This window comes from Mus pahari, unplaced genomic scaffold, assembly GCF_900095145.1.
Source record: "Mus pahari unplaced genomic scaffold, PAHARI_EIJ_v1.1 scaffold_7442_1, whole genome shotgun sequence".
In the NCBI taxonomy this organism is placed as follows: domain Eukaryota; kingdom Metazoa; phylum Chordata; class Mammalia; order Rodentia; family Muridae; genus Mus; species Mus pahari.
This window is the reverse complement of record NW_018393572.1, coordinates 37,288-49,329: the sequence shown is the minus strand read 5'-3', so window position 1 is coordinate 49,329 and position 12,042 is coordinate 37,288. Positions and strand designations below refer to the sequence as shown.

The window sequence follows — 12,042 nt, the reverse complement described above, 5'->3', positions numbered from 1 at the left end:
AAAGCCTATTTTATTCGATATTAGAATGGCTACTCTGCTTGTTTGTTTGGACCATTTTCTTGGGAAGTTGTTATTCAGCCTTTTACTCTGAGATAGTGTCCGTATTAATCACTAAGGTGGGTTTCCTCTATGCAGCAAAATGTGTCCTGTTTACTTAAACAGTCTGTTAGTCTATGTATTTTTATTGTGGAACTGAGTCCATTGATTTTAAAAGGTATTAAGGAAAGGTAGTTGTTGCTTTCTGTTATTTTTGTTGTTAGAGTTGGAATCCTGTTCATGTGGCTCTCTTCTTTTAGGTTTGTTGAAATATTACTTTCTTCCTTTTTCTAGGGTATAGTTTCCATCATTGTGTTGGAGTTTTACATTTATTATCCTTTGAAGTGCTAAATTTGTGGAAAGATATTGTATAGATTTGGTTTTGTCATGGAATATCTTGTTTTCTCCATCTATGGTAATTGAGAGTTTTGTTGAGTATAATAGCCTGGGCTGGCATTTGTATTCTCTTAGCGTCTGTATGACATTTGCCCAAGATCTTCTGGCTCTCATAGTCTCTGGCTAGAAGTGTTGTGTAATTCTGGTAGGACTGCCCTTTTATGTTACTTGACCTCTTCCCCTTACTGCTTTTAATATTCTTTCATTTTGTGCATTTGGTGTTTTGATTATTATGTGATGGTCAGAATTTCTTTCCTGGTCCAAACTATTTGGAGTTCTGTAGGGTTCTTATTTGTTCATGGGCATCTCTTTCTTTAGATTAGGGAAGTTTTCTTCTATAATTTTGTTGAAGATATTTACTGGCCCGTTAAGTTGGAAATCTTCACTCTCTTTTGTACCTACTATCCTTAGATTTGGTCTTCTCATTGTGGCCTGGATTTCCGGGATGTTTTGGGTTAGGATCCTTTTGCATTTTGCATTTTCTTTGGTTGTTTTGTCAATGATTTCTATGGTATCTTCTGCATCTGAGATTCTCTCTTCTATCTCTTTTATTCTGTTGGTTATTCCTGCATCTATAGCTCCTGACTTCTCTCCTAGGTTCTCTATTTCCATAGTTGTCTCCCTTTGTGATTTCTTTTTTTTTTTCTACTTCCATTTTTAGATCCTGGACAGTGTTTTTCAATTTCTTCACCTATTTGGTTGTATTTTCCTGTAATTCTCTAAGGGATTTTTGTGTTTCTTCTTTAAGGGCTTCTACCTGTTTACCTCTGGTCTCCTGTGTTTCTTTAAGGGAGTTAAAATTGTCCTTCTTAAAACCCTCTATCAGCATCATAAGATATGATTTTAAGTCCAAAATTTGCTTTTCTGATGTGTTGGGGTATACATAACTTGCTGTTTTGGGAGTACTGGTTTCTGATGACAGCAAGTAGTCTTGGTTTCTGTTTAGTAATATTCTTTGTGTTTGCCTTTTACCATGTGGTAATCTCTGGTGTTAGATGTTCTTGCTGTCTCTGACTGGAGCTTGTTCTTCTTGTGGTTCTGTAAGCCTGTGTCAGCCCTCCAGGGAGACCAGCTCTCTCCTGGCAAGACCAATGCACAGAGGGCTGTGGAACAGCCTGACCTCCTAGGTTTAGATGGAGGTAGTAAGAACACTGTCCCAGCTGCTCTGCCTCCTCTGTGTCCTGTGCACTCCTGGCTGGTCCTGCCTTAGAAAGTCACCAGAGAGAAAATGGTGATGTCACCTGAGTCCCGGTGTCGAGCTCTCCCCTGGCAGACAAGCTCTCCCCTGGCAGAAAAGGAGCACCAACCATAGCAACTCTTATAAAGGAAAAAGACTTTACTGGGACTGACTTGAAGTTCCAGAGGTTTATGATCATCATGGTGGGAAGCATGGCACCATGCAGGCAGATATGGTACTGAGGAAAGGACTGAGAGTTCTACAGTTGATCCATAGACAGCAGGAATTGTCCGTAGCACTGGGAACAGCTTGAACATATATGAGACCTCAGACATACCTCCACAGTGACACACTTTCTACAAGGCCACACCCACTCCAACATGGCCAAACCCTCCAATAGTGCCACTCCATATGAGCAATACATAAGTCTATGGCCACCATATTTATTCAAACCACCATACTTTTATTCAGTCTTAGTCCTTGACCCATGGGATAATCACATTCATGGTATGTCAGTTCTATCAATTAATTTTCTGCTGAAATGTCCTCATAGATACATATGAGGTGTACCACAATTTCCTGGGACCTTGGCCAGTTAAATCATTGCAAACATGGCTCTATCAGGCATCACCCTTCTCTACATTTCCCTCTGCCTTACTAAAAATAATCATATTATATTTCTAAAGTTAGTCACCAGGATCTGTTCCCTTTTTTGACCACATCCTCTTCCCGAGGCTGACTTTGAAAGACCAGCTATTAAAGTATCGAAGTCCAGCAATCAACTCCCCCTCACTTACCTTTCCTAATTAACCTGACCAAATAAACCATATTATAACACAGTTTTTCCTTATAGCTTTATAGATTGCAATATCTCTTTTTATACAGAGACAATCCTTTGTCCTTTCTTCTCCCTATCCATGTCCCCTTCCTCTTCTCCCTCATCCTCTGTTTCCTTTGTTTGTCTCTTATGCCCTGCACTTTGACTTTGGGCTTAGAACTTCGTCTTGGGGCTCACGAGTCAATACCATTTCTTACACTTCCAAACCAAGGCATGTTCATAAAAATAATTAGCCATTGCAACTCTCACAAGTCATAAGAGATATGAGAGGAGGCTTAAAAGCCAAAAAGTACATTGCTTTATTTTCTCTAATTATAATTTTATTGTGTTTGTATGCTATGTCTTCATTTGTGTGCCTGTGTGTATGCTCTTATGTGTGTGTACCTTACAGTGTGTAAATCAGTATTTTAGAGCAATAGTTTTAAACCAGGAGTAATTTAAATCAATAGACAAGAGAAATACTTAATTGCATTTTTACAAAATGAAATACAAGCATTCATGAGAAATAACTTTGTGTTTGGCACATAAAAGTGACTTGATCCACACCATAAAAAATTGTGATACTGTGTGCAAAATTATAAAAAAATTATAAAATGGCAACGTTAGAATCACAGTTACCTTTAGGTTACAGGCATAATTTTTATTTTAGGACATAGAGAATATTCTTATTATTTCTTTAGAATTTTATGATTTGTACTTTGCATTCATCCCCTTCTGTGACTCCCAGCCCCACCTTTTCTTCAAACACAGCCAACTTTGTTCTCATTATTTTAAACTCATCAAGTCCAAACAGCTGCCCACATATTCTCGGATATGTTACCTTCTACTGAAACATGGTCAATTTATCACACCCTTAAATGAAATTAATTCTTTTCCCTGAATCTGTTATCAATAGATCCTCAACTCCTGGTAGGAATTCATATTTACCACATCCATACACTCCCTCTATGCTGGTTTTTTGCCTGTATTGAATTTTCATGACTCTCGTGCAAGTGAAAATCAAAACCACTGTAAGTTCAAATGTGAAGTTTTCTAGTTTTGTCTAGAAAACATCATTTTGTGTGTCACATGGCTCACAACTCTATCTGAGGTATGTGTCTTAAAAAAGGAAACCATGCACCTATACAGACATGTGAAACAGAACTTCTGGAACAGCTCGGTTCATAAGAGCTGTACTGAGGATACAACCAAAAGGACTGATGGAAGAGGGTTATCCAACACTGGAATACTTTGTAGTTGCACAAGTAATGAGGGGCTGGAAAGGTGATGCAGTAAATTATGTATCACAGGAACATGGAAACCCATGACCAGTCTGCAGCAACTCATGTAAGAGGCAATGGCAGCACAGCTGTGAGCCTCGCTGTGATGACTAGTCATCCATCATCTTTGTCTCATGGAATCTATCCATTCCCTCTTTTGCAACAGACCCTCAGCCTTGGGAGGAGGATCATGATTTTGATGTCCTATTTAAGACTAAGCATCCTGCAGTCTCTTATTTTCTACACATTGGCCAGGTATGGGTTTCTGTGTTAATCACCATTTGCTGCAGAAAGATGAGGGTTGAGTGATGCATTAATCTTGCTATGACCATAGTACCCTGAAAATGTCAGTGTTCTCTTATCATTGAGAAACAAACATCCTAAGGGTAAAAAATTCCCTCAGGATATGGGATACGAGGTCACCAAATAAAAAATTCTCTGTATTATGTGAGAACAATACTCAAAGCATGATCTGTGATGGGAAATTCAGTGTATCCAGGAACTACAGCCCAACATCCCAAAGGATCACAGAGTGTTATAAGAGGCTCCAAGAAGAGGCTCCTGGGAACTTATGGAAGGATGCTGGAAGTCAAAACAACACTATCAGTAAACACATAATATTATACTGTCAGGGAAGTGCTAGGGATTAAATTTGTTATTAATTCTATAACAACAAACTATTCCACCAAAATCATAATAATAAGATGACATCTTCATAAAGAAGAAATATTTTATCTTCATTCTTTTGATGGAAGTGTATATTGTCCAAGGGAAAGACATATAGTTGGAAAAGGGATATAATAGGGAAATATGGGAAGATTTTCATGAGAAAAATTGAGATATGTAAGATCACATATCATCATGCACAGGTATAAAGTTCTCAATAATAAGGAAAAATCAGAAAAGAATTTAACTAGCAGGGAACATGAAAACCAAAGTAATGAGTCATCCAAGAATCACCTATCTAAAAGTCATGCCTTCCAACAATAGGGAAGTAGACACAATTCAACACAAAAATATCAAAGTGAGCTGGACACAGTTGTGCATGCTCTATCAGTCTTTGCCCTTCCCTGCAGCACTGGGGAGACAGATGCAAACAGATCTCTGTAATTTCAAGGCCAGCCTAGTGAATTAAAAGACAGCTCAAGATGTGTGTGTGTGTGTGTGTGTGTGTGTGTGTGTGTGTGTGTNTATATATATATATATATATATATATATATATATATAGAGAGAGAGAGAGAGAGAGAGAGAGAGAGAGCATCTCAAAACAAATAAAGAATGACTATGAATATCCAAATAAATCAAAAGGGAGACAGATTAACTGATAAATTAATTTCAAGAAAGCATAAAATGTCAATGAATTAAGGAATCAAAACAGGATATTTGAGAATTCAATAAAGAGAGAGAAACAGTGATGAAAATCTATATGCTACTGAAAATGAATATTTGTGTAAGTCTAAAACCTTATGGAAGCCTTATGAATAAAGTGTGCCATGCACAGGATTGTGGCTTCAGTGCTTGAAAGCAAGACAGAGAAGTTGGATCATCTATCAAGAACAAACATCATTTAGCAGAAACACAAGCTTGAAACATCCTTGGCTTAACTACGTATCAGCCTTACCAAAGCCAGGAGCCTTAAACAGTGAAAGAGTGGGAGCTGCTTTACATTGGGAGACACTGGCACATTTTGGAACTTTTGAGAAATGGCTATTTCCACCAATAGGAAATGGTTGCAGGAAATTTCTCCATGTTGTAACTGAACTTGGCTGGGTTCTAATCATGAATATCAAGCTGGGATCAGCCACCAATCCTTAATAAGGCAATTAGAAGAACTGAAAAATGCAGGTAAGCAGAAAGCTATTCAGAGTAGAGAGTAAGAGTAGAAGTAATGCACGTATTTGCCTTTCTTCTTCAATTCTTTGATGGCCATAGTTTACATCTTCTTCTTTGATTATCTGAAGCCTGGCTTCAAGGTGCTAACTTGAGTGAACCTTAAAATAGAAAACCAATGATAAGTAGATATAAGAAGTCCCAACCAAGATATAAACACACTTACCCAAATTCATCATTGTCTGGGTTCAATCCCATCCTATAGTGTGGTGCAATAAGGTGAAATCTCTTTCCAAAGAGATAGTTCCCTTTTGACTAGGGCATCTTACTTCTCTCATTATGAAATCCCTGGGGAGATTCCCTTTTTATATGGGAGTTCATTGTTTCAATCATCTAATGAACAGAGAGATATGAATAGCTTTACATTGTCTTCCTTTATGCCAAGCAGGCTATAATATGCAAAATTGTTAGGTACAACAAGGAGATAAGATGAATTTCTGCAAGGGTTATTTTTTGAGAGTACAGAAAGGCCTTAGAACAATTTCAGTGCTGTGGGGTCCCATTTTGATTAAATGTAAACATTACAAATTGGCTTGAAGCTGGTGAATCTATGAACAGAGGGAAACTTGTGTGTGAGTCTTGTTGGTGACAGCACTGGACAGAGGGTGCATGTGAGTGTAAGGTTTCGTTACTTTTTAAAATTAGAAACAACCAAAACTTTACAACAGTGTCAAATATCATGGTTAGAGACTATTTAGAAGAAGTCTATCCTGGCCTACATTAATAGTAAAGCATAGAGTGACAGGACCAACCGTAGTGTGCAAGAGGCTTTCTTTCATCCTCTTCCTAAGACCCAGGAATCACAAAGCAAGTTGCATCAAATATTTCCAGATCATGTCTGGAGTTTTAGATCATACCACTGGATCGCAGGAGCCACCTTGAGTCAGTGTGACAATATGAGGTGTAGGTACATATGATAAAGCCATTAGACAGCACAGTTTGTGTTATTTTCTTCTTGGAAAGTTCCATAAGCCACAGGAGGACTGTTATCCACATTATGGTGATGTCATCAAACTTGAAACAGAGGAACAATAAAGACTTTGGGGGCTGGCAGCCTTGTCCTTCTACCCTGTAGCCTCTGGGTAGTTGATACAGAGTTGGACGATGCTGTTCTTTCTGTCTCTTGGCTTAGTACACACACCAAAACCACAGAAGTCAAGATACATAGAGAAAGGAAACACAAGGGGGACTCCTTAACTCTCTCTCTCTCTCTCTCTCTCTCTCTCTGTGTGTGTGTGTGTGTGTGTGTGTGTGTGTGTGTGTGTGTGTATCTTTTGGACTTTTGTATAGGGTTTGGGCATATTATGGAGCCTAAGAGGAAAGGATTTTTCTTCTGATATCAGTAACCAGGAATGGCAGCAATTGAGGTAGGAAAGTAAGTGGATTGGTGAACTGGGCAGTGCAGAAACATGCCTTCCTGAATTAAGGAACAGGGGATGAGTGGCAGGAAAGGAGGAATAATAGTAGAAGTATGAATGAAAATTGGAATTAAAATGATTCCCAAGACTACAAGGAGCAATTTCTAAATGACTACAATGAGGAGTGTCACTCTCAGAACTGCTACATACAACAGCATCCTTAGGATGCTCATGCAGTTGTGTTTCCAAGTGGATGAAGAATACGTCAGAGAAATGGGGCAACATTCATATCATCCAGGATGGTGTGGGCACTGTCAGATATACTAGAACTCTAGGTGCAATTTTTAATCTTTGAAAGGGTTCTAAGACATCCAGTTCACAAACACATTCATCTACTCGCACCATCCCTTCATCAACCAATCTACCACCACCCATTTGTCCATTCATTACTCATTTCTTTCTTCATTCATCATGAAAGTATTGCTTTAGCTGCACACTAGACCCTGTGCCTTGCAGGATCTTGATAGAGGGATAAGGCAAAACCGTCTCCCTTTGGTTCAAAAGGAGTGAATCCACCACTCTAGGAAATCTATGATCTGAAGCCCAAGGCATTGTAGTAGGAGAATTAGGGTGGAGCAGACATTCAGAATTAAATAAGGCTTCATTACAATGTCAAAAGTGACTGTCAATTTCTTACTTCCACTGCCTGGATCAGAATCTCCCTGTGAGACACTGATGCCTAAGGTGAAAATTTCTGAACCCACAGCATTCCTCTGATCCATGTATAGTTTATAAGGCCTCATAGGGTAGGTTAGTTGGGCATGTGCCTAAACACTGTCATCTTGTACTTCTGATAGGCCACCCATAGGCTGTGCAGCCTTTATTCAACTGGTGTCTTTAATATCTCTGAGATTCCCTACAGTAGTACACATGGTAACATCATTTTCCTGTCTATACGTGAAATTCAAATATTATAAATGTCCTAAACTTGAGACTGAGGAGCTGTTAAAATCAGGGCTGCATGTTATTATTTGCCTACAGAAGACAATTCCCTCATCAGAAGAATTGATACAGAAAATGTGGTACATTTATACAATGTACTGTTTAAAACAATGAATTTATGAAATCCATAGGCAAATGGATGGGACTGGCATATCATCCTGATTAAGTTAACCTAATCACAAAAAATGGATGTAACTGGCATAAATCATCCTGATTAAGGTAACCTAATCACAAAAAACCCATACATGATATACACACACTGATAAGTGGATATTACCCCAGAAGCCCAGAATCTTAGAATACCCAAGATACAATTCACAAACCACATGAAACTAAAGAATAAGGAAGGTCATAATGTGAATACTTCTATCCATCTTAGAAGGAGGGGAAAACAGCCATGGAAAGTGTTACAGAGAAAGTGTGGAGTGGAGACTGAAGAAATGACCATCTAGAGACTGCCTCACCTGGAAATCCATCCCATTTACAATCACCAAACCCAGACGCTGTTGTGGATGCCAACCAGTGCTTGATGGCAGGAGCCTGATATAGCTCTCTCCTGAGAGGTTCTGCCAGTGCCTCACAAATACAGAGGTGGATGCTCAAAGACATCCATTACACTGAGTATAGGATTTCCAGTGAATGAGCTAGAGATAGGATCCAAGGAGCTATGGGTTTGTAAACCAATAGGAGGAACAACATTATGAACTAATCAGTACCCACAGAGCTCCCAGGAACTAAACTACCAACCAAAGAGCACACATGGTGAGACTCATAGCTCCAGTTGCATATGCAGCAGAGGATGGCCTAATCAGACATCAATCGGAAGAGAAACCCTTTGTACTAGGAAGGCTGTATGCCACAGTGTGGGGAAATGCCAGGGCCAGAAAGGGAGAGTGGGTGGGTTGGTAATGGGAGGGGGGAGAGGGTAGGGTGAGGGTGCTTTTTGGAGGGGAATCCAGGAAAGGGGATAACATTTGAAATCTAAATAAAGAAAATATCCAATAAAAAAGAAGAGAATTCCCTAAGCTGAACTCCTAAGGACAAGCAGTAGCCAAAAGGATGTATTTTTCCTTGGGGATACAAACTTTCCTATAAAGTCTTAGGAATATCAGGACAGACATTATGCTGCATGGCCATTCTTAACAGCTGTCTGTTCATTCTGAAACTCAGGAAAAGGAGATGCCCACAAGACCTAGCCTAATCATGATTTCCATGACAGATACTGGGTTGTTCCACATGATCCAAGACCAGATGCAGAGTGAAACATTGCTTCAGTCACCTATATCAGGTAGTGAAATTTAAGCAATGTCACAAAGCTTAGTGCCATGCTCAGCGTGAGGGCCCAGAGAATCTGAGCTGAGGTTGACATCATTGGACTGAGTTACCATACTACTGTCTACAGGTTCCATTAAGGTCAAGGTTTTTGATGTATTTTGGTTTACTCCCATGATGTGTGTCTTTTACTAAAAGCCAAAATACAAGTGAGAGTACACAGTAAAGAGGGGAGAAAGGTACAGTACAATCCTCATTGTCTTAGGTATACCGAGAAGAATAAACCCCACCTTCACCCAGGAGTCACAAAGTGTCACTTACTGTTCACTTGGAGGTCAATAATGGCCCATTCTGATATCAAATCAACAGATATTGTTCGTAGGGTATAAAGTCCTGTGTCTTTCTTCTTGACATTGAAGAGAAGCAGGGACCCATCATTGCGTACTTTCACTCTGTCAGAATATGCATACCCCAGAGTGGTTGAATTGGTGAGGAATGAATGGCTTGCTATCTTCAAATGTTCAAGTGGAAGTACACCTTTGTGCCAGGCAAAGGCTTGAAGCTTCTCTGACAGATTAAAAACCCACAGAAAAATATTGATGTTTTCTTCAACCCTAAGTGGCACCAAACGAATTGTGAGTTGAGAAGGGGTACGATGCTTCTTGTAGCCTAATAGTGGGCCTAGATAAAAAGACAAAAGAAATAGAAAGAAGTCCTCAAAAGTGGTTATTCTGCATTTGGTGGAAAGAAATATCTCTGAGTCATGAGCAGGTGTGTCCATCAGTCTGCCTTGTTGTGTGTGTGTGAGGGTGTGTCTATCCTACTTGATGGGTACATGCCACAGTATCTATGTGTAGGCCAGAGGACAGCTTGTGTGACTGATTTCTCTCCTTCTACCATTTGGGATAAGAAGATTGAACTCAGGTCATCAGGGATGACAGCAAGTATCCATATCCAGAGTCATCCCATGATTTGCTTTTCAATTGAAGAGTCATATTGTCATAGGTAGGGACACTAGTCTTCAGAGTATACTTGCCAAGATAATTATTGAACTTTGTAAATGAACAATGTAATTTTTATCTCCTCATCTTACCATTTCATGTTCACTAGAGCTTCCAGATTCTGAGGTGCCATCTACCTTGCTGTGTCTTCTCATCTCATGTCACAAACAAAAACTCTGAGTCTCATCTGAAGCTGTTATCCTCTCCAAGAGACTCTAGACAATTGCTCAGCTAACCTCCCGCACAGGGATAGGGACTGATGTAGGCATTTGTAGCAGGATTTCTTGCCACCTTGTGTACATTTGCTTGGAGATTAAGAAGGCATCATCACAGTCTTTGGTGTTTGCTCTGTTCTTCCTCCTTTAAGAACACCTCTACCTCCAACAGTGCCCCTGAGTCGTGTCACTCTGAAATCAGCCCTGCTGTCCTCCCTCACTCTGAGCTGAGTCTGGCACAGAGGTCTGGATCCAAGGTCATGGAAAATCCCCTAGTTTCCTCATCTCTTCCTCAACTCAGGTGCAGGTTCATGGTAAGAGGCCTAAGGGTCTGGGTTGAGGCTGACATCATTGTCTGAGTTACTCAGCACAAGTACACCTCTTTGCATGTACAGTCAAGTGAGGGATTCTGGTCTATGAAAGTTTGTCTCCAAAATGTGTGTCCTGTACAAGATCCTCCTACAACTACATGGAGATACAATTCAGAGGGAAGGTTGATACAGTTCAGGCTCTACACTCCTCTGAATGTACAATGGACTGAGCCCCACCCAACAACAGAGTTTACAAAAAATTGACTTACGGTGTACAAAGAATTCTGCACGTATTATTTCAGGTCTTGATGTTGAATCAAGTGTTCGAAGAGTGTAGTATCCTGAGTCTTTTCTGGTAACACTCTTGATTAACAGAGATCCATTGTTGAGTACTGTCTCTCTACCACTGTGTGCAAGTCCCATTACAGTAAAATTGGTAGCTATCATATGACTTGCAATTTCACAACACTTGAATGGTGCAACTCCTGAGTACCAGGAAAAGGCTTTAACATTCTTTGGCAGGTTATGCACAAACAGAAGAACATTTTCCCCTTCAACAGCAATGGGAGGCACTGATTTAATGGTGAGCTGAGAAGTAGTGGGATGCAGCCAGCATGTTAAAAGGGAGACTAGAAGGGAGGAGAGAAAATACATGAACATTGGGACCTCTGTATTTGATGAAAGATTGAGATCTGTATCCTGAGTGGACAGCTCATGACACAGCCTAAGTTGGTATGTGAGAGTAGCACCTTTGTATTTGGAAGGGTTGGGTAACATAACCTCCAATACTCCATCATGGCCCTGAATCTGTTTCATTCTTGGCATGGAACTCTCTCTTTTGTTATCTTAAGGATTCCACACACTGCCTTCAGCTTCCTGCCTTTATTCAGAGTACTTGGGCTGAGATAATGTTTCCTGTTACCTCTTACTCTAGAAATCTTCACTTGCTTTTTTTCTGTGTTCTCTCTTTGGTCCGAGTTCTCTGATTCTACTTCTATATTGTCTTTCTGGTCTAACCTACTATCCCCAAGACTAGGGCTGTATTAGAACCAAGATGAGCCTGACATCTTTAGAATGTCCAGAAATGATAAAGGCTTGAATACCTTTGGATGAGTGGGAGAATGCATGTTTCAGGGATATGCCTATCCAGGAGTACATTTGCAAAATGCTAAAATAGAAACTAATGACACATTCTGTACAGGAGTGTGGTGTAGTTTGTATGTGTGGGGAAGGTGAATGCATATATATATATATATATATATATATATATATATATATATATATATA

General features: G+C 39.7%; 1 protein-coding gene across 1 annotated transcript in view; it reads right to left on the bottom strand.

Annotated features, from left to right (window-relative positions):
• Positions 1-5,546: 5,546 nt before the first annotated feature.
• The window catches only part of LOC110315612 (carcinoembryonic antigen-related cell adhesion molecule 3-like), a 7,124-nt gene continuing 628 nt past the window's right edge, over positions 5,547-12,042 (bottom strand). Inside the window, exons 2-4 of the mRNA XM_021189627.1 lie at positions 11,025-11,384; positions 9,550-9,909; positions 5,547-5,682 (exon numbers count right to left, since the gene is read on the bottom strand). Of these exons, the coding sequence (XP_021045286.1) occupies positions 5,675-5,682; positions 9,550-9,909; positions 11,025-11,384 (728 nt within the window). The 3' untranslated portion in view covers positions 5,547-5,674. The remainder of the gene's footprint in view (positions 5,683-9,549; positions 9,910-11,024; positions 11,385-12,042) is intronic.